General features: G+C 40.3%; 3 protein-coding genes and 1 long non-coding RNA gene across 5 annotated transcripts; 3 read left to right on the top strand and 1 right to left on the bottom strand.

Moving 5' to 3' along the window:
• The first annotated feature begins 1,831 nt into the window (after positions 1–1,831).
• Positions 1,832–3,909, top strand: LOC115673577 (uncharacterized). The gene is made up of 3 exons (XM_056320952.1): positions 1,832–2,635; positions 2,730–3,648; positions 3,748–3,909. The coding sequence occupies exons 2-3, from the start codon at positions 3,052–3,054 to the stop codon at positions 3,907–3,909; spliced, it is 759 nt and encodes a 252-aa protein (XP_056176927.1). The 5' UTR covers positions 1,832–2,635; positions 2,730–3,051.
• A 1,441-nt stretch (positions 3,910–5,350) lies between these two features.
• Positions 5,351–6,590, bottom strand: LOC130140447 (uncharacterized). Its single transcript, XR_008818437.1, has 2 exons — positions 5,995–6,590; positions 5,351–5,668 (listed from the first exon to the last, which is right to left on the bottom strand). It is a non-coding gene; the product is annotated as an uncharacterized LOC130140447 (long non-coding RNA).
• A 256-nt stretch (positions 6,591–6,846) lies between these two features.
• Positions 6,847–11,088, top strand: LOC115677597 (pentatricopeptide repeat-containing protein At5g43790). Of its 2 annotated transcripts, XM_056321383.1 has the most exons (3): positions 6,847–7,000; positions 8,740–8,899; positions 8,974–11,088. In XM_056321383.1, the coding sequence occupies exon 3, from the start codon at positions 9,212–9,214 to the stop codon at positions 11,000–11,002; it is 1,791 nt and encodes a 596-aa protein (XP_056177358.1). In that variant the 5' UTR covers positions 6,847–7,000; positions 8,740–8,899; positions 8,974–9,211; the 3' UTR covers positions 11,003–11,088. The 2 variants fall into 2 exon arrangements, with proteins under 2 accessions (XP_056177358.1, XP_030456642.1); XM_030600782.2 differs by lacking the exon at positions 8,740–8,899.
• Positions 11,089–15,826: 4,738 nt separating this feature from the next.
• On the top strand, positions 15,827–20,632 carry LOC115677650 (ATP sulfurylase 1, chloroplastic-like). The gene is made up of 5 exons (XM_056313911.1): positions 15,827–16,649; positions 18,375–18,780; positions 19,404–19,664; positions 19,811–19,897; positions 20,240–20,632. The coding sequence occupies exons 1-5, from the start codon at positions 16,114–16,116 to the stop codon at positions 20,375–20,377; spliced, it is 1,428 nt and encodes a 475-aa protein (XP_056169886.1). The 5' UTR covers positions 15,827–16,113; the 3' UTR covers positions 20,378–20,632.
• Positions 20,633–20,673: the final 41 nt, after the last annotated feature.

Raw genomic sequence — 20,673 nt, forward strand, 5'->3', positions numbered from 1 at the left:
TTACAATATTCAATGTATTAATGGTTAACTATTCTAGCGAAGTGCGCGAGAATATTGAAATATTAAATCACGCATTCATCCAACAGTTTAAACTTTTAGAGCAGTTAGCAGTGGGCCCAAGAAATTTTCATGGCATAATGTCATTCATTTAACAGTTTGAATTTTCACAACATTCGGCAATAGTCCCACAAGATTTTCAAACTGTATAATTTGTGTTTCAATGATCGAAGCATTTATTAAAGTGGTCGTTTTTATCAAATTTTGACAGATTTTCATCACCTAAGGATAAAAAGTAAATTTCCTCCTCTTTTTTTTGTGTGTGTGCTTTTTATCCCTTAAAAGTTGGGCCTAATTCCATAAAAAACCTTGAACTTTAGGTTTGATCCGAAATCTGCCCCAAACTTTTTTTTGTCTAAAAAAAACCCTCAACTTTCACTCGAGTCCCAAATTTACTTTCGTTAACCCTCCATAAAAAATCACCTTTAAATTTTCTGATGGGGCAATTCCACGTCAGCACAAAAATCCATGTCAGAAGTTGACGTGGAAAATCTCCAATAAAATGTCGACGCTACTCTTATTGGGAAAGTTAGCGCTTGTCTTCTTCTTCTTCAAGTCGATTGTTTTCTTCTTCAAGTCGTGATTGTCTTCTTCTTCTTCAATTCGCGCAAAGACAACACTCGGTCATTCCCTTCGTCAGGGTCGCTCTCTATGCCATGAAACCAGAGCCAGCAAGCTTCTTCATCCCCCTCTTCTTCATGGGTTAGCCTCTCTATTTGTTTCGCTCGAAGGAATTGATCGCAGATAGGAGGGATTCCTCGGTGAAACGATTGAGTAGTGGGCTCCAAAGCGCTTGCTCTCTTCCTATACAGGCTCGTGCTCGGAGGAGTGGGCGGCAGAAACTACAAACAACTCTCGTGACAACCAGGTATTTGTTCTTTTTTTTTTCTTTCGCTCTTGTTTGCCCTAAATTTAACTTCCATCGTTTCTGATGAAGTACACATGCATATATCTAGTGTTTTCAGTTTATGCTATTCTTGTTACGTGTATGATCCTAGTTAGAAGCTATATGTTAGGGCTTGCCCTTGTTGTTTCCCTGTGCTGTCTGTTATAGCACCTTTATAAATGGGATTTGTTGTTTCCTCGTAGTCGTCACCGTCACTTCAAGTAGCAGAAATAACAAAAGATGTGCTTAAAATCCTCAGATATTGAACAGAATTCAATCGTACAAAAATGTTGGTTGATTGTTGTGGTAGTCAATTGTTCCTAGGATGTGATTTGTGTCTTTTACAATTCGCTTCAATCGGTGTGATGTTTTCAACATTGAACTTGCAGGTTGAACGTCATTTTGCTCGCAAGTTTTGCTTGTCAAAAATTGAAGTATTACTATGTTGAATTAGAATTAATGGTGAGTTCATTCAATCGTTGACTCTTTATGTTTGAATATTGTTTTAAGTTATTAGTTCATGACTTTCGGTATTTTTAACAGGATGAAAGTAACAGTGATGATATGTCATTGGACTAGAGTGATAAAGAACTAAATATATCAGATGATGAAGAGTTGAGGACAAGGGAGATGATGAAAGAATTCAAAGAAGCAAGACTAGAGGAAGAGGAGGAGGCGGATGATGATCAAGCTTTAGTGGTAAGTTCCACCAATATACAAAGTGAGGAGGATGATGATGATCGAGATTTAGTTTTATACGAAGATGAGGCAGCTGATGAAGATGCAGATTTTGATAATGAATCTTTAAGTGAGCCTGGTATCAATGATTTTGAAGAAACCAATGGCACATCAGGCCTAATGGTTAATAAGTATAATCCTATGTGTGACCACAACGAGGAAGTGTTTAGTCTAGGCAAGAGATTTGAATCTCATGAACGGTTCAAGAATGTTGTGAGAAGGTATGCCGTAATTAATGAATTTGACATTTTTTGGCAAAAGAGTGAATATAAAAGAATGGAAGCAAGGTGTGTAAGAGGATGCGGTTGGAGGTTGTACGGCAGTTGGATTCAGAATGAGAAAACTTTTGTCATAAAGAGAGTTGGAGATCCTCATAGTTGCAATAGAAGTCTAAAAAATAGGCAAGTCACCATTACTTGGCTCGCTCAAGAGTACATGCCTAAGATTAGAGCTAAACTCACTTACTCAGCTGCAGAAATGCAGGCGGATGCAAGAGAAAGGTTTGCGCTGGCACTTGACAAGAAGAAATGTTATAGAGCTATATGAAAAGCTCTTAGTGATATAAGGGGCCCGATTGAGGATCAAAATGACTTGCTAAGATCTTATTTGGCGGAGCTCAAAAGAGTTAGCAAGGATGGAACATTTGACATAGAAGTCAACCCAGCTACCAAAGTATTTGAGGGATTTTATGTGGGTTTTGATGAGTTGAAAATGGGTTTTTTAGTAGGATGTAGGCGTGTCATAAACTTAGATGGGTACTTTCTTAAGACTGGATTGAAGGGTATGTTATTGTGTGCTATAGGACGAGATGGAAACAATCAAATGTTTTCAATAGCTTGGATAGTTGCGGAAGTTGAGTCCGAGGCATCTTGGACTTGGTTTCTCACCCTGTTATTCACAGACTTGAACGTGGGAACGGGCGAGGGTTGGACTTTTATTAGTGATCAACAAAAGGTGATATCTCATCTTTTGTCTTTATTGGTTGTTACACTACAATAATGCAATTATTGATGTGATTGTTTTTTATCGATTAATTTTTTGGTTGTAGGGACTAATAAATGCAGTTTCATGCCTATCTCCACAAGCAAAGCATCAAAATTGTGCAAGATATATATATGCTAATTGGAAAAAATTGTATAAAGGGGTCACTCTTAAGAATCTCTTCCGGAGGGCTGTAAGGTGTACATTTAGAGCTGAATTTGACCTAGCAATGGCAGATTTGAAGGAGTAGTGCCCTAACGGTTATGAAGACTTTATGAGGCAAGGCCCAGAGCACTTCTGTAGAGCTTTCATTAAGACAGGTACTAAGTGTGATGCGGTTGATAATAACTTGATACATTTACATACCAAGAGCAAAACCCATACTTGAGATGCTTGAAGCAATAAGAGCTATATTGATGGAGAGGATGGCGGAGAGAATTCAGTTAATGGTGGATCGAACAAATCCAATTTGCCCAAGGATTAGAATGAAGTTGGAGAAGACTAAGCTAGAATCGAGGTATTGTATTGCTAGAGCGGCAATGGGGTATACATTTGAGGTTCAAGTAGTTGACAATAGATTTGTGGTTGACTTGGTTGGGAAGACTTGTGCTTGTAGGGAATGGGATATATTTGGAATACCATGTAAACATACTAAATGTTGCATTAGTTTCATGAAATTAGATATCAATGATTACGTTGATGACTGCTTCAAGAAAGATGGTTATGAGAGATGTTATCAATTTCCCCTCCCAGCCATGAATGGACAACAAATGTGGCCCAAAGTCCGTGGTGAGCCAATCAAACCCCCACCTTATCGAAGGAAAAGGGGGAGAGAGAAGAAAAACAGAATCAAGGATAAAGATGAGCGAAGTAGTGATGATAAGAAATTGATGAAAGCTGGAGTCCAAATGCGATGTTCAAATTGCATTCAGTATGGGCATAACAAGAAAACATGCAAGAATCCTACTGTACCTAGGCCATCCAAAGTAAGCTTTATTTGAAAATTTTATAACCTTTAATAATAATTTTTTTGAGGACTATCGTGACTGTTAACATTGGTGTTTCTTGTGTTTTTCCACATATAGGCAAAAAGAGGAAGACCAAAGAAGACTACTAGTGCGCAGGATAGTGCACATGCCAGTAGATCATCTAATGGGAACTCTGCTATCATCAGGAAGGAGAGAGCACATGTTAGTATTTTTTTAGCCACATTTTATTTTCATAACACTTGTGTATATTTTGATTAATGTTTTATGCTCATTTTGTATCTTCAGGCTCGACAAGGATATGGACTTTTCATGTCTGAAACTAGGAATTCATATTTAAGGGTAATATCTTTGTCTAATGTTTTATATGTTAATCGAAAAGAAAAACAAGTTCACATGTTAATTTTTTTTAATTTATTGTAGATGCCTAGTAGTGATAGAGTTAGTGATATCGAAGGTCCATCCTTCTCCAACAGACAAACAAGAGCAATGAATGTTCAAGTTTCACCAAGCCAATCTTCAATTGGTATCTCAGAACTTCCATACACTCAACAATTTGGAAACAGTAGTGGATTGTGAAATTGTGGACCAAGAAATGCTAGTGGATGTTTAGTGCCTGTTGTTTGATGATGATATTTTGTTATAGACTGAAAAATGTTAGTTTTTTATGTTTTTGTAAGTGGATTTGGCTGTGTACTATGTCTGGTTTGGGGATTTGGTAATGTAACTTTCTATTTGGGATGTTTTGGCTATGTACAATTAGTTGAGTTGTGCTTGCTACGTTGGGATGTCTCTCTTGTCCGGCACACAATGTTTGGTTTATGTACACTGTTTTGGCTATGTACAATGTGTTTTTGCTGTGGTGCTGGGATTGGCAGAAGGTTCTGGGTTAGATCATTATTTGTGGTGTTAGCTATATAAAAAAGGTCTTGTCAAGGAAGGTGAGGGAAGTGACCCAAAAAATAAAAAAAAGGAAGGCGATGAGATGCAAAAGTCTGGTTTTATATTGTATAATCTGGTTATACGGCGACGACCGCATGGATGTGGGCGGGTTCGGCTGCGCCGATGGCAAGGTGAATTGGATTTTCTGCTGCTGCTAGTTGTAGGTATGGTGAATTGGAGCTCCTCATTTTTGATGGTTCGATTTGAGTTCAGGAGAAATTGAGGGAGCTTTGTTATGTAGAGTTTGCAAATTTTGCAAAGGAGGCTGCTGTGCATGGGGGCCCTTTTGTTTTAGTGCGCCTTCTTTTCAGTGTCTTGACATCGGATTTTTCATTTCATGCGATGCTGCTATTTGTGAAAAGGTAGAAGATTTGGGATGGGGAGGGGAATTCTGTATTTTTGTCTTGTCTTTCTGTTATGTCGGTCTTTTTGGCCCGAGGAATGTGCATCTATCCAGGTAGTACAGAAAACGTGAATAATGTGCAGTGAAAATGGGTAAAGAGTCAATAAGCTTGAAGTTATGTTTGTGTTTTAAGTGCTTAAGGAAAATTACTTCTTAAAGGTGAAATAATTGTCTATCTGCATTCTCTAGATAGTTTTGCCACAAAAAAAAAATAAAATTAACTTGAAACTGCAAGGATTCATTTGAAGCTTCTTTGTCGGTCTTTATCCGCATTAGAGATGTATAAAAAGTTATTGTCAGGGAAGGTGATGGAGATGCAAAGTCTGGTCTTATATTGTAAAGCTGATGATACAAAACAAGGAACTAATACGGTAACTTTTGTATTTCAAGATCAACAAGGATTACAACTCAATAGGTCTTTCACCGACATTAAAAACAAATAAATCGAAAAGAGGAAATGGGAGATCTAAAAAAAACACCTACAAGACGCTCTGCATCATCTAAAACACAACTTCATTTAAGTCAAGCCCCTGCTAAAAGATGTCATGGATATGAGAATGCTTTCTCAAAACACCAACGTCAATAAAGGTTTTTCCGCATCCTTCATATCATAGCTGCAGTTGACTCTTGACTCTGGCTCGGGCACCTTTGCTCCTTTTCCTTCTCTTTTAAGGTCTTCGATGTGTTCTCTACATGTGAGACAAACAGAAACTAGAGTCACTTGAGTCCATGCTTAAAAGTTCTTTTCGTTTTTTTTTTTTTATGTTTTTCCAAGTAGAAGGATTTCAGAATAAGGAGGCACACTCAAAACACTCCGAAGAGAACCATCTGTTAACGCTCACTTGAAAATTCATGAGCTTCTTCACTGAATTAACACACATTGCGGAATGGTTTAAAGTTTATGACTTCAGTTATTTGGAATCATTGGACACACTCAAGGCATCACTTAAGAAATTTCGCAAACTCTATCCAAGCATTCCTCGCTAACCATTATAAGTCACCATTCATCCTATCAGCGAGGAATTCAATTGACGCCTCCACATCTCCTATTCCGGAAAATCACCCTCCACCGTTCACCGGCAACCATCACCGGTCACCGTAGAAACCCGTGAAGCACGAAGACATGGTGAGCAGAGAAACAGAAGCAACGAAAGTTCAGTGTCGTGCTCGGCAACTATGAAATTACATCAAGAATCATGTCTAATAATTAACCAATCGATTCATGACATGTGAACTATATCAAAACATCTTCAGATTGAGCAATTCTAGGAATTAATTCATGACCGTATCTCAGGGGATATATCATCAAGCAAGTTGTATACACTCGGCAAAAGGAGAAATGACACATTAACAAGGTTTGGGTTTGATACTAATCTTGCACTAATCCCATACAGGACTATCGTAATCAACATAAACCAACTCGAATTATCATGGAAATTAACCTAAATTAGAAGAAGACATCTCAGCAAGTACATATATGTGTCGTCTCTGCACGAATTGAAGAAGAAGAAGATGACAATTGCGAATTGAAGAAGACGAAGACAAAGCCCTAACTTTCCCCAATATTCAGAGAAGGAACGTCGACGTTTTACTGGGATTTTCCACGTCAGCTTCTGACGTGGATTTTTGTGTTGACGTGGAATTGCCATGTCAGAAAACTTAATGGTGGTGATTTTTGGACGGAGGGTTAACGAGGGTAAATTTGGGATTAGAGTAAAAGTTGAGAATTTCTTTTTTGGACAAAAAAAAATTTGGGGTAGATTTAGAACTAAATCTGAAGTTCGGATTTTTTTTTTTATGAAATTAGGCCTTTTAAAAGTTGTATGTGTATCGTACATGTTTAGGGGAAAAAAAAACAGGAGGTTATTCAAAAGTCCAGTTTTTTTTGCTCTCTCTCTCTCTCTCGTGTTGTGAGCGAAGATGATGCCACAAATCCGATGAAACACCCGCACTGATGAATTCCCACAGCATGCGGACACCCCTTGTCTCGTCGCTAGTTTCAAATGGGTATGTTCATCTGTAAACATTTGACTCTCTCTCTCTCTCTCTCTCTCCTCTGTCCTTCGGATCACCTGTATTTCATTTGCCTGCACCATGGACGTGATCATCCCCCTTCTTGGGTCCAACCCACGGGGGGTCAATTTCAGCCCTGTTTTTCTCGCATATGCATTGCTTTCGACAGCTGACTAATTTGTTGCCCCCTGTTCCGTGTTTCTTGATTCCTTGTGCGCATTTGGTGGCTGCGGCGGAAGTTGTTTGTTTTTTGGCTATGCGGTTGTGTTTGTTTGATGGATGGCATTGATGGGTCATTTGACTGGTGTCCTTGAACTTGTCTTTGTGGAAAGGCGCTGACTTTTAAGATAATGGCAGTGTAGTTTTTGGCGCGGTATCCGAATGACTTCTGTTGTGCATGTGAACTGCTCGTGAAAATGCCTGAGTGGAAAATAATTGCTCTGGTAAGCGGATTGTTGTTATTCGTGCCTTGATGATAATTCTTCACTTGTTAACTGTCACAAAATATTTAACATAATACAGTTGGTCTATGAAAAGTTCAAGAGACACTGGAAATCTGTATTCAAATACTCATTATGATACGTGTCTAAATTTGAAAGAAAAGATCCATCTCGATTGGTGACTAGCATGGTGATCTTCAATTTGGAAAAGGACTTATGATGATTTTGCATACTTCATAAAATTTTTCTGTTGCCTAGAATGTAAACGGGAGTTGCTGCTGAATTCTTCAGCTTGGTTTGATACCCCCTGTCAATTATTACATGCCCTTTTTTGATCAATACTGGGATCATCTTATTGGAGTTTTCTTGTTGCACCATGTACTTGCAATCATACATGATCAGAGATCACATTAAAGATCTGTATTTGAGATATGAAGTTGTTGATGAGAATATTCAATCCGTGTGCATATTCGGAGAAGCAAATGTTTTTCTCTTTCAGATGGGGCACATTTGACCTGACGGTTGTATTTGTTTTAGGCACTTATAGTGTGGGTCAGGGAAAATTCCAAGAGAAATGGCCGAAATATAGTGAATATGGAACTTGACGTATATGATACAGTAGAGCATCTCATCTGAAACAAACAGAAAATCAACTGAAATTTCTTTTGCTTGCTGCTAAGGCCTATTATCATAGTTGAGCTGCGATAAGTGATGATTTTTCTGTTTTATTTAACGATAATTAGAAGTGTAGTAGAATTAGACCTAAACCATGTGAGCATGACCTTTTCTGTTTTCTTTTCGTTCTTTGGATCCAGTTATGCAAGTTAGCACTTACTTTAGTATGCAATTTTTAGATTATATACCCTAAAAATAAGCTACAGAGGTTGGCAAAGCTGAGCAAGTTTAACTGATGCTGTTAGACAGACACTGATATAAATGTGCAGTACTGCATTGTTGAGGCCACTCTTCTTCTTGTACTTCTCCTTTCCCGATAGTTCCTTTGTACCCCACTAAAGACTGTGGATTCCAAAAGGCAGGGTTCTTTTCTTTTTAGTAGGATGTCTGTTTCAAAATGACTTGCCCTTGTTCACAAATCTGTTTGTATTCTGCACAGTTCTGTGGGCCTTTCAGAGTAAAGAAGTAATTTTAGTTCTGTAACTTGAACACTGTCTTATTTGCCATTCGATCTCTTTTGTTTCCCATTTCTCAATGAAAATCAGGAAAAGTGAGCAGAAAGTAGAATAATTGCTTCAGGATGAAGATTAATTGCTGTGTTTTTCTTGCACATGCCAGTATCATATTTGCTTAAGTTGATGGTTGTCTTGAATTGAAGATGACTAATTTGAGGGTTGCTAAAGGAATGCAAAGCTACATGTAAGGCATCCTCTGTTAGAGTTTCTTCACCTTTTGACCGTCATACACAGATGAATAATCCCGGTATCATCGGTCAATGGTGGGTGTCACTTGTGTGGTTCATGGTCGCGTTTTGTGATATAATTTGACAAACTAATTATCTTTGTTTTCCAGGCTTTCTGTCCTTAGCATTACACTGGAGAAATTGAGCATACACCTCTGAAAAGTCCACTATGTCGTCCACTTTCTGGAAGGTCTGGCAAAGAAATGCAATTAAGCAAGTGCTCAAAATTTGAGGAGGAATTGTTTGTTCGCGTTTACTTGCCTCACTTCCGCTCTTCTCCCCTCCTTCGGATGCAAATTGAAATGCATTTTCCGTCTGTCAAATTGACATGGTGAGAATCAGGAGTTCATGGTCTCCCTAACCTCTTTATCCACTCATCCAGTTATTCAACTTCTAGATAAATGTATTACCTTGAGGGCCTTCAAGCAAGTTCATGCACAAGCCATAACAACTGGTCTGGCAGTCCACACATACCCTCTCAGCCGTATCCTTCTCATATCGTCAGCTCTATCCTTAAGTTATGCGCTCTCCATATTTAATCAAATTCCGAATCCAACAATCTTCTTATTTAACACACTCATCTCTTCAATAATCAACCACAAGCATCACACTCACATAGCCTTCTCTCTCTACAACCATATTCTCAGTCACAAGACGCTTGTACCAAATAGCTTTACTTATCCATCTCTGTTTAAGGCCTGTGGATCTTCTGAGTGGGCAGAGCATGGTCGAGCCTTACACACCCATGTCTTGAAGTTCCTTGAGCCACCTTATGATCACTTTGTACAGTCTTCCTTGCTCGTTTTTTATGCCAAACTAGGGCAGGTGGGTACCTCTAGACATCTGTTTAATGAGATCAGCAATCCAGATTTAGCTTCCTGGAACTCTGTCTTAACTGCTTATGCACGTAATAATGGTTCCACCTGTGCTGGAGTCCTAACTGATGGGGATGCTACCTTGTCCTTAGAATGCTTCAATTTGTTTAGAGAACTGCAAGGCTCCAATATAAGGCCTAACGAAGTTACCCTTGTGGCTGTCATTAGTGCTTGTGCTAATTTGGGTGCTCTAGCTCAAGGTGTCTGGGTGCATGCATATCTTAGGAAGCACAGTCTTCAGTTGAATCTCTTTGTAGCGACGGCCCTCGTAGATATGTACTCCAAGTGCGGATGTTTGGATTTAGCTTATCAATTGTTCATTCTATTGCCTCAAAGGGATGTATTCTGCCACAATGCGATGATTGGCGGATTTGGAACCCACGGTTTCGGGCATCAGGCGCTTGACTTGTTCAACAAAATTAAAGTTGAGGGCTTAAATCCTGATGATGTGACTTTCGTAGTTACAATATCTGCTTGCTCACATGTTGGATTGGTAGAAGAAGGTCGGACAGTTTTCAATTCTATGAAAGAGATTTTCAAGATCGAGCCCAAACTTGAGCATTATAGTTGCTTAGTTGATCTTCTTGGTCGAGTTGGGCAAATGGTGGAGGCTGAAGAAATAGTTAGGGACATGCCCATGAAGCCAAACGCTGTTGTTTGGAGATCCTTACTCGGGGCAGCTAAAGTTCATGGCAATTTGGAGATGGGAGAAGTTGCACTCAAGAAGTTATTGCAGTTAGAACCCGAGATTAGCGGGAACTATGTCCTCTTGTCTAATCTGTATGCTAGGATGAACAGATGGGACGATGTTAATAAGGTAAGGAGACTCATGAAAGATCATACTGTCGACAAAGTACCCGGTAGCAGCTTGGTGGAGATTGACGGTGCCATGCACGAGTTCCTTACTGGTGACCGAACGCACCCACGGATAGAGGAGGTTCATTCCAAGCTTGACGATATAAATAGAGCATTACGAGCTTATGGTCATAAGCCAATTATCGGAGACGTGCTATTCGACATAGAGGAGGAGGAGAAGGAAGACGCGTTGTCTTACCATAGCGAGCGGCTCGCGATCGCTTTTGCTCTGATCACGTCCGATCCTTGTGTTCCTATCCGGGTCATAAAGAACCTCCGGGTCTGTAGCGACTGCCACTCGAGTACCAAGCTTATTTCGCTGATATATGGCAGAGAAATTATAGTTAGAGACAGAACTCGCTTCCATCACTTTAGGTACGGGACTTGCTCTTGCTCGGATTATTGGTAAAGCAATTTGATCGTGTGATTAATTGTTGTATGCAGGAAAGCAAGAGACGATTTTCTTCGCAATTCCATCGTAGTTTGATGTGCAAAGCTTTTTGGTTCTGTTAACTCGTTAAGACCGGATCATGACATTGAATGCTCGATTCTATTGCTACATTTCTCGAAATTTCAAGGGCCATGAAAATCATAAGGGTATTACTAACTGCGCGATGCATCTAACTATATATAAGTAACTTTGTAATTTCCAGATATCGAACATGAAGAAAAAAAGAAATTAATGCTCCGTTCGTTTCCCGAAAAATGTGACGTTTTTGGAAAATGGTTTTCAAGAAGACATTTTCCGGGTAAATGACAATATTTTCCGGTGTTAGGTTAAAACCCGAAAATGAATTAGAAAATATTTTTCGCCGTTTGGTATTTAATTTTATTTTCTGAGAAAAATTACCAAAAAAGTCAAAATTTGTTAATTTATAATAATTTTTATATTTTGCTTTTTTTTTTTTTTTGCTTCTTCATCGGCCCAATCATCGATCGTTGCCAGGCCAACGAACGGCCACAGATGAGCTCGAGCCTCACCACAGGCTGGTGAGGTCGAGCTCGCCCGAGACCAACGAGCTCAAGCCCTGCTTGCTCGCCCGAGACCAACGAGCTCGAGCCTTGCTTGTTCGGGTGAGCTAGGCGAGGCTCCTCGCCCAAGGTTGCCAGAGGTCGGCGAGACCCGGGCTCATTCCACGTCATGGAACGTGTTTCGTGCATCAACAGTCACCTCCTCCCCCACTGACATTATCAGATGCATCGTGTATCATGTGTTAAGAACAAAGTCGGAGGTGATTATGATCCGTATCTCAAACTCACTCAGTTTTGTCAGGACCACTTTTCAAACATCCACGATTCTAGACCGACTGCTCATAAGAAATCATTCGCAGTCAACCATCGGATCGGCAATCTCGTCACCTCATTTGACATCCAACTTAAACAAAAAGATGCTTGGGTCCAATGCTTGAAAATCCGGTTTTTTATGCCTCCTCCTCTTCTTCTTCTTTCTTCTTTCTTCTTCTTCCAGCAGTTGTTTCAATATCCCGTGAAAATCTAGTCGTGTCTCTTGCACGTAGTAGGTCTTACGAGCGGTTGAAAATTATGAGGGGTAGTTGTATTTTGTGGTTCTAAGCTTAGTTGGTAGTTTAAGAAGCAGTGGCCAACAAGAGTGGCCAGCATGTAACAATTTTGAGAGATTTCTGGTTGAGAATGGAGGTTGAAGTGCCTATGATTAGGCAACTCTACTTCAATTAAGAACACACCCGAAAGAGGCGAGCCGAGTAGAGTCCTATGTATGGCCCGATCCCCTAAAAGAGCCCCCAACTTTAGATAATGACACTGACAGACACTAGCTACAGTTGTAATGAAATGAGCGAAAAACGCATAATATTATTCGCGTAACCCTACCAAATTCATGTTGGATGTTTCTTTCAAAGAAACCTGTATTCACTAACTTTAGAAAAATGGGTACCCACTTTTACCGTGATTAGGACTTCTGTTTGGGTTGCGGGTGATGAAATGAAAACGGAAAACATGAGGTTTGACCCCAATGTTGTTAGAATATCACGTGAGAGCGTGCCGGGACATGCTCTCGAAATTTCGTGGCAATAACGGATGGTTTGAGAGCTTCGAGGTACATGCGATTGGCTCGAGAGAGGAACCGAGTTGGTGTCGGGATTTCGGGATTTGATTGGGTATGGTGAGCTAAGAATGATAAGGGAAGCACGAAACTGAAGAAACGGGGGAAATCTTAGGGGTGTTGAAACAAAGGAAATCAATGAATCGAATAGAGAAATGAAAACAAATGGATAAAGTCTCTTTCACCAAGCCATCACTATCAGTTTGCTTTTAGGCCTAATCATGCTATGATCTAATCAATAAATTTCCTAAAAATTAGTAGTAGGTCGCTCCTAGCGTGTTCTTTTATTATTGATCGATTTTTTTTTTTTGGCAATTTAGAGATCAAAAACTGTATTTTTTATATTAAGAATGAGTGATTTGAGTGAGCTGTGATAGTGTGGAGATTTGTTCTACCCATTTATAATTATTTTTTCAACGATTATAAATTTATAACAAGGAAACATCCCCTTTTTGTTCTAGCACTTGTTTGATTTGAGGTACATAATCTCAACTTAACGTATTCTTATCTAAATCAATAACAAAACCGGAAACAAATTGGAGTCATTAGTCAAAACCGGAAATACACGACGTAATGTTATAGAACTGTAATAACTGCGACGCTGTTTGGTTTAAGCAATTTAATACTTATTGTATTGTTTGGTTTCATGAATGGCATATATAATACGGGTAGAACAACATCAGAATTTCGAAAGCACACCCAAAATTAGAGTTAAAGGGAGTATAATAATTATCACTTTAAAAGTCAATCACGATTAGTGTGTTCATCCCTCTATCTATATAACTAGATATAGTTATTACATCAAATAAGTTTCTTTGTTTTAATAATTTGTTCATGACTATTATTAAAAGCTAAGCACGTAGGATGTGATTTTTACAGTAATTATCACTTCGATAGTTGATAATGATTCTAATACCTCATATATATTATCAAGATATTACAGTTTAATACATAAATTTCTATATATTCTTTGTTAATTACATACAATTTAATGTAATCATAAAACGTGCAATGATATCAGAAGAAATATTTTTTAGGTAAAGTATCAAAAACATATCTTGTTTTTCAATCAATGATCATTTACACTTCTCCACTTTTAGAAATATTAAATACATACATAAGTTTTTTTTTTTAACCTTGGAGACTATTTTGCACATCCACATTAATTATCCTTATATCCCTATATTAAAAAAATTATTTTTTTTCTAAAATTATCCATCCCCAAATTCCAAATTGTCATGCCCACCCAAATCACTGAAAATCAATCAAAAAAATCATACCACTCAAACCTCAAGCAATAAGGTGAACGGGCTTATAAGGAGAAGAATATGATCTTTATTAATACGGATTTTTGCTTAGAGGTACTAAAATAGAGTTATGTAAACGGTCCACGCTTTTGGTATCATCCCAATCATTACTGCAAAATTAAATATGACCGAGAGAATAATTACGACAGATAAAACGGTTTCGACAGTAATAGGAGTCACTCCAGTCACTAACGCAAGAAAATGTTATAACGGGCAATCGAATTCGTGACAGAACTGTAACTTAACGAGCCGCGACCGCAACAGAACGTGCTGTAAATCGCTGACGTCCCCCCCGGCCCGACATGGAATGCGAAAAACAAAATGTTTTTCTTTTTTTTTTTCGGGGTCGGGAAACCAAAATGGTTATTAATATAAGACGAAGAAGGCGACCAAAACGTATGTCACGAGAGGAGAGGAGGAGAGAGAGCATTTTGCCCTTGGATTCTCAGCCGACCTGAACGTGGACCGAAAAGCGGGCAAGATTCACTTTGGGAGGAATCGCTGTCTCTTCTTGGCGCGTCTCTCTTAGAATTCAAATCAAGAAGATTCCAGGAAAGCGCATCAACAACAGGTCAAGTCAACCCGACACGTCATCGCCACCTCTCTTTTTCCTTCCTCATATAATTTAGAGGAATTAAATAAATTCGGAAAATAAAATAAAATGAAAATCCCTGTGTTTTTTAATTGCGGCAAAAAAGATGGTGGCCTCTCTGATTTTAGCACTACATGGCATTATTAGGGAAAAGCTTATCCTCGTGGTGAAGTGACCATCTTGTCCCCGCCCCAAGTGTTTGTTAATTTTATTTTGTTTTGGTCGAAAGTGTTTGTTTAATTAGCTAGTGATTAAAGCCAGGGAGTGGGCTCTATTGTAGGCTTGGTCTCACTATTTTAGGGGTTGATGATTTGCTAATATGACATTATGGGAGTTTTTGTTTTTGACCCAGAAAAAGGAAAATTGCTTTTTCTTACTCTTTTTTCTTCAAAAAAGACGAAAACTCGATAAGATATTGTAATTTTTTTAAAAAATGTTAACGTTTGTATATTTTAAAAGGGTTTCGGGAGTTTCGCGTAATATAAAAGTCAAATTATGTGAGCTGCAGATATGGAAAAAAGTAAAAATTAAATGCCAAAATAAAAAAATAAACTTCAAATCTCGAAAGCTGAAATTATAGATATTAAAAAAATTGAAGCCCCCCCTCCCCCCCTTAATAAATGCACGCCAGAAATTAAGGAAAAAAACAGGGCGAAATGATAGAAGAATTTAATTCTAAAACCGATATTTTATGATTGGAAAATTCAGGGGGACAAAATCTAAAGAAAACAAGAAAAGGGGGGACGCTAGAAAGGCAAAAATGGGTGGAGGAAAATCAGAAAACCTTGAAAACACCGCACGTGTGAGGGTATTTTCGACATCTCACTTTTCCGACAGAAGGGCAAAGGGCGAGACAATGACCAAGGAGACCCCGAACGAAAAAACCGCACGTGCTCCCGAAACGCATGGCGAGGGTACTTTCGACACTCCACCTTTCCGACAGGAGAGCAGGAGGCGGGGACAAATGACCAAGGAGACCCCCCAAGGCGACAAGGGCAAAAGCGACACCAACCAGACATAACAAATAATAAAGATGGAGAGAGAGAGAGACAGAGGGAGAGCCACACAGTCATAATAATTAACGCAGCAAAGCGAATCAGGAGCAAGTAAATCCCAATCAAAATCCAAATCAAAGACCGCAAAGCTCCGAACTTTTAAGATTGTCCAGGTTCATCCTCCCTCGACGAAACCTCCCACCACCATCGCCACCATGGCCGCCACCATCTTCTTCGTCTTCTTTTCTTTCTCTTATAAAAGGCCCTCCTCCGAGCAGAGGGAGACTCTGTCCTCCACACTTTTCATGTCCAGCTCAACCTCCACCCAGCACTCCTCCAAACCGGATTAAACAACTTAAAAAGGTCCCTCCTTTATCCATCACCCACCAGATTTCTTCCTCGTTTTATATCGTTTTCTTTCAATTTTTACTGTCTTCTCTTGTTTCCCTTTTATTAAATCATTGGTTGGTCCGGTTCATTGATTGGTATAAAGTCACTACCCCACCAAAAATTTGATCTTTGCCTTCCTTCCCATTTTCAAATCCCATGGCTTCCATGGCCGCCGCCGCCTTCGCCAGCACCCCTTCCGCCCGCCGCCGCCGCCCCCCGCCGCGCCTTTCGCCGAGTACCCATTTGTCCCCTCCCCCCGCCCTGTGCGTCCCCCGCCGCGCCGCCGACGAGGGGGGCCGCCGCCGCCGCCGCCACCCGGGGCTCCGGGTGCGGTCGGGGCTGATCGAGCCGGACGGGGGGCGGCTGTCGGAGCTGGTGGTGGAGGAGCCGCTGCGGCGGGCGAGGGCGCGGGAGAGCCTGGCGCTGCCGCGGGTGAAGCTGTCGCGGATCGACCTGGAGTGGGTCCACGTGCTGAGCGAGGGGTGGGCCAGCCCGCTCCGGGGTTTCATGCGCGAGTCCGAGTTCCTCCAAACTCTTCATTTCAACGCCCTCCGTCTCGCCGACGGTTCGGTCGTGAACATGTCCGTCCCGATCGTGCTGGCCGTGGACGACGCCGACCGGCACCGGATCGGCGAGTCCAGCAAGGTTGCGCTCTTCGACGCCGACGACAACCCCGTCGCCATCCTCAGCGAGTGAGTGAGCTTCTTTCGATTCATAATCTTTGCTGTTTTCTTTAAAATTTGGTTCGTCCTTCTTTCGATTAGATTCAAGTTCTTACGAGTGAGAATCTCGTATGCACGACGTCATCATCATTTCTGTTTTTTCCTTGGGTAGCATTGTCATTACATTAGTACTGTTAATGTAGACTGTGTAAATGGTATGGCTTTGTTTGAGATAGGAATTTGGTACTGTGTTTCGAGTTTTTAGGTGAATAATGGATAATGGGTTATTGTAATTCGATAGTGATTGATGGGTTTTTAGGAGTTTTGGGGCTTTAAGAATTTGTTGATCTTCTTTAATTTGGAGGTTAGGGATCATGAAAATTAGGAGTTTATTTAGATGCGAGACATATGTTTATGCTGTTCCTTATCATATGCTTTACTGAGTTGACGAGACAGTTTTGAAGGCTCTGATCGGTAAAAGTTTACTACTTGATGTTTGGAGGCTTGAGATGTACGCAAGCTCGCGTTATCTGTACAAGCGAGAAATTAGATGGTGGGTCGCAGTGCTAATTTGGAAGAAGTGGATAATCGCGATACCAAACCCATATGAGGAAAGAATGGATTATCGGCGACGCCAATTACGTACAATGACCTTATGTCCAATGTCTGTGGACGCGAAATTGCCTTTAAACTGAATAATACTGTGCTCGAGACGACTCTATTGACGTGAGAGATATTTTAATGTTATGTCGAATCGGGACCAATAAATTGCTTGTTTGCATCAACTCTGTCGATGCTATTTATTTGTTTAGGACCGTGATCGAGAGCCGTCCGATTTGACTAGTCGTTAGGCGAATGAAGTTTCGGAAACATCTCTCTCTCACTCTCTCTCAATATAGCATATATGTGTCTAGTTTCTAATATATATACTTTTATGTAAATTAGTATAACGTAGATATCCGACCAAAGAAAATAAATATAACGTAGATAGTATGCATTTGTAAGATAATTCTTCCCTTTTGACCTGGTTATAAAATATAACAGAGAGTCATAGCTACATAAAAATGTTGGAAAATGTTAATCATGAACTTGGACAGAAAACAGTCCAAGTGCCTGCTTGTTAGGTGACTAAGTTCAGATATCCAATCCAGCTCGCCGGCGTAGGCTTATCACCAAAAATTTTGGAAATTCCGCTCTCCAATAAATTAAATAAGCCTCTACTTGTACTTAGTGTTGACTTTGTAATGAACACCTTAAACTGTCGAAAATTGCTCTAGCTGGGCGGGCGATTGAAATCGAAGCATGACTTCGGGGTGATTGACTGGAGCTCACTAAGGGCTTTGGCTTCTTCATACCTCCCTCCATATTTGTCATTTATGGTAATCCTGAGCATCCACTTAGCTGAATAAGAAACTCTGTTTGTAGGACGTTCTGAACATCCTCCCAGCAGATCCTTTGATTAAATGACTCGTGTTGTATGGTTGGTCGAATCCACTTTTTGACAATATCACAGGGTAGCTTTCATCGACTGGTTTTCACTACATCTGAATAGCCTTGTTCGCGTGTGTTTTTTTCATTGGCATTTTGCATTTTGATTGATGGACCGCTTTGAGCTTACAATGACTCTTTGCTGCAACTGCTAGAATCGATATTTTGTATTTCTTAATATTTCCAATATAGCATACCATGTCTCTGAGTTTCTCATTCCAGATCGCAAAACTGGTTATATTTTCTCACTCTGATGTGTCCATTCAGCATTGAGATTTACAAGCACCCTAAAGAAGAACGGATTGCGAGGACATGGGGAACCACTGCGCCAGGTCTGCCATATGTTGAGGAAGCCATAACCAATGCTGGGAACTGGTTGATTGGGGGCGACTTAGAGGTGTTGGAACCGATCAAGTACAAGGATGGTCTGGATCGATTCCGACTCTCACCCGCAAATCTCCGCGAGGAATTCACTCGGCGGAATGCGGATGCAGTGTTTGCTTTCCAGCTAAGGAACCCAGTCCACAATGGGCATGCCCTGCTGATGACTGACACACGCCGTCGACTTCTTGAGATGGGGTACAAGAATCCCATCCTTCTTCTTCATCCCTTGGGAGGCTTCACAAAGGCTGATGATGTTCCCCTTAGCTGGCGAATGAAGCAACACGAGAAGGTAATTTGTAGTTTATAAAGGATTAGTTGACTGCACACAACCATCTTCTTTAAAAGCTTAAAATCCTTAGAAAACGATGGATAAAATATTTTAATCTTAACAGGTCCGTATTGTCTTTGGTAGATGTGTAGGTACATAGATGCGTGTTGCCTTTTTTAATTCTCCTACAACTTACCATTTCTCCTCGGAAAAATAAGTCATCGTGCCAGTAAATCCTCCTTGATGGAGGATAATCATCTCTATTAGTTCTTTAAAGAAGAATAACTGACTAGGAAATAACATACTCGGCATTTTCGTCCAATGAAGAATTCACGCAAGATGAAAAAGGAGTTAGTGAGTTACCTGTTGCTCATGTCAGGGTCTTTGCATCCATGAAAGAGTCAACATGCTTATAAGAGGCAGGTGAGGTTTATTATTCGTAATTACCTTCATTGACTGTCTCTCCACTCCTGATGGAAAAGATGAATTGTCGTAGTGGTTACATTATAATTGCAATGACTGAGCCTAAATTCAATTTTTACTCTCATTCTTGCTACTGATATGGTTCCCTTGGCCAAAACATCACAATTCCATCGTGATTTTTGGGAGCATGCTCTAACACTAGTCAAACATGCCTGCAACAGGTGCTCGAGGATGGTGTTCTTGATCCTGAGACAACTGTTGTCTCAATATTCCCTTCTCCCATGCACTATGCTGGCCCGACAGAGGTGCAGTGGCACGCAAAGGCTAGGATCAATGCTGGGGCTAACTTCTATATTGTTGGTCGAGACCCAGCTGGTATGGGCCATCCAGTTGAGAAACGAGACTTGTATGATGCTGACCATGGGAAGAAGGTGTTGAGCATGGCTCCTGGACTGGAGAGGCTAAACATTCTTCCGTTTAAGGTAATTAAACCTTCTCGCATACTGATGCCCTTGAGTTGTTTTTGTAATCTTTTGGATATATGGCATTTCCTTCTTTCTGCTGTCATTGTTGCTTCCTCCTCTGTGTGTTGATATCGCTGACGACAATCGGTTTTATTGACTTTCAGGTTGCTGCTTACGACAAAACACAAGGGAAAATGGCATTTTTCGATCCTTCAAGGCCTCAAGATTTCCTTTTCATTTCGGGCACTAAGGTATCTTCCATGCCCATGGACTGATAAAGCTGGATTTTTGTTATTTCCGCTTCATAAAATAGTCGATGTGTCATAACTGGGGTGAGAAAGAAGATCTATATACTTGAGGGATACATATGGTATGATAAACCCATCAATTCAACTGTAGATATGTTTGTCCTTGATTAGCAGTGATTATGGAAATGTTCTTTCAACTAAAGTTAGATTTAAGGATAGTCTCTGAGACGATAGTCTTTTAGTTGACAATGGTTCACAGAATTGTCGGGGAAAAAGAGGATTCTTACAATTTTTTTGCTTCCGTCCGTTAGAAATTGCACTTACATGGCTCGCTTCCATCCTCAGATGCGAACACTTGCGAAGAACAAAGAGAGCCCACCTGATGGCTTCATGTGCCCCGGTGGTTGGAAAGTATTGGTCGACTACTATGACAGCCTGGCACCTGCAGACAACGGCAAAGTTCCGGAAGCTGTTCCAGCTTAAGGCGGGACCTACCGTGTGATTATGTACTAGATTTGTTTGGAAGAAAACCTAAAGCCTCTGACTCCTGGGTGCTCCATATCCCAGAGTTACGCATCAACTTCTCGGAATAAAATCCAAGCAGGTCATTGGTGCAGCTATAAATATATGCAAGACTTGCCTGGAATTGTTATTGGGAGTGCTCGTTGTTGCGTGCATGCGAGCCCATTGTAAAATATGGTGGTTGTGTTTAATGAAGTGCAGATAGTGTCTTGTGTATTTCTGTTTCTTGTTATTTTAGGTTCGGGCGTGTAGAGGGT

The sequence above is a fragment of the Syzygium oleosum genome, unplaced genomic scaffold (genome assembly GCF_021117445.2).
Source record: "Syzygium oleosum isolate NSW1041296 unplaced genomic scaffold, Sole_v2.1 Sole_v2.01, whole genome shotgun sequence".
NCBI lineage: Eukaryota > Viridiplantae > Streptophyta > Magnoliopsida > Myrtales > Myrtaceae > Syzygium > Syzygium oleosum.

What these genes read in the sequence shown, in the direction of transcription:
- LOC115673577 (XM_056320952.1), top strand. Translation starts at nt 3,052, where the DNA reads ATGCTTGAAGCAATAAGAGCTATATTGATGGAGAGGATGGCGGAGAGA. An exon ending in CTGTACCTAGGCCATCCAAA is followed by an intron (nt 3,649 to 3,747) that starts GTAAGCTTTATT and finishes TTCCACATATAG; the next exon opens with GCAAAAAGAGGAAGACCAAA.
- LOC115677597 (XM_056321383.1), top strand. Translation starts at nt 9,212, where the DNA reads ATGGTCTCCCTAACCTCTTTATCCACTCATCCAGTTATTCAACTTCTA.
- LOC115677650 (XM_056313911.1), top strand. Translation starts at nt 16,114, where the DNA reads ATGGCTTCCATGGCCGCCGCCGCCTTCGCCAGCACCCCTTCCGCCCGC. An exon ending in GAATGAAGCAACACGAGAAG is followed by an intron (nt 18,781 to 19,403) that starts GTAATTTGTAGT and finishes TGCCTGCAACAG; the next exon opens with GTGCTCGAGGATGGTGTTCT. An exon ending in TTTTCATTTCGGGCACTAAG is followed by an intron (nt 19,898 to 20,239) that starts GTATCTTCCATG and finishes TTCCATCCTCAG; the next exon opens with ATGCGAACACTTGCGAAGAA.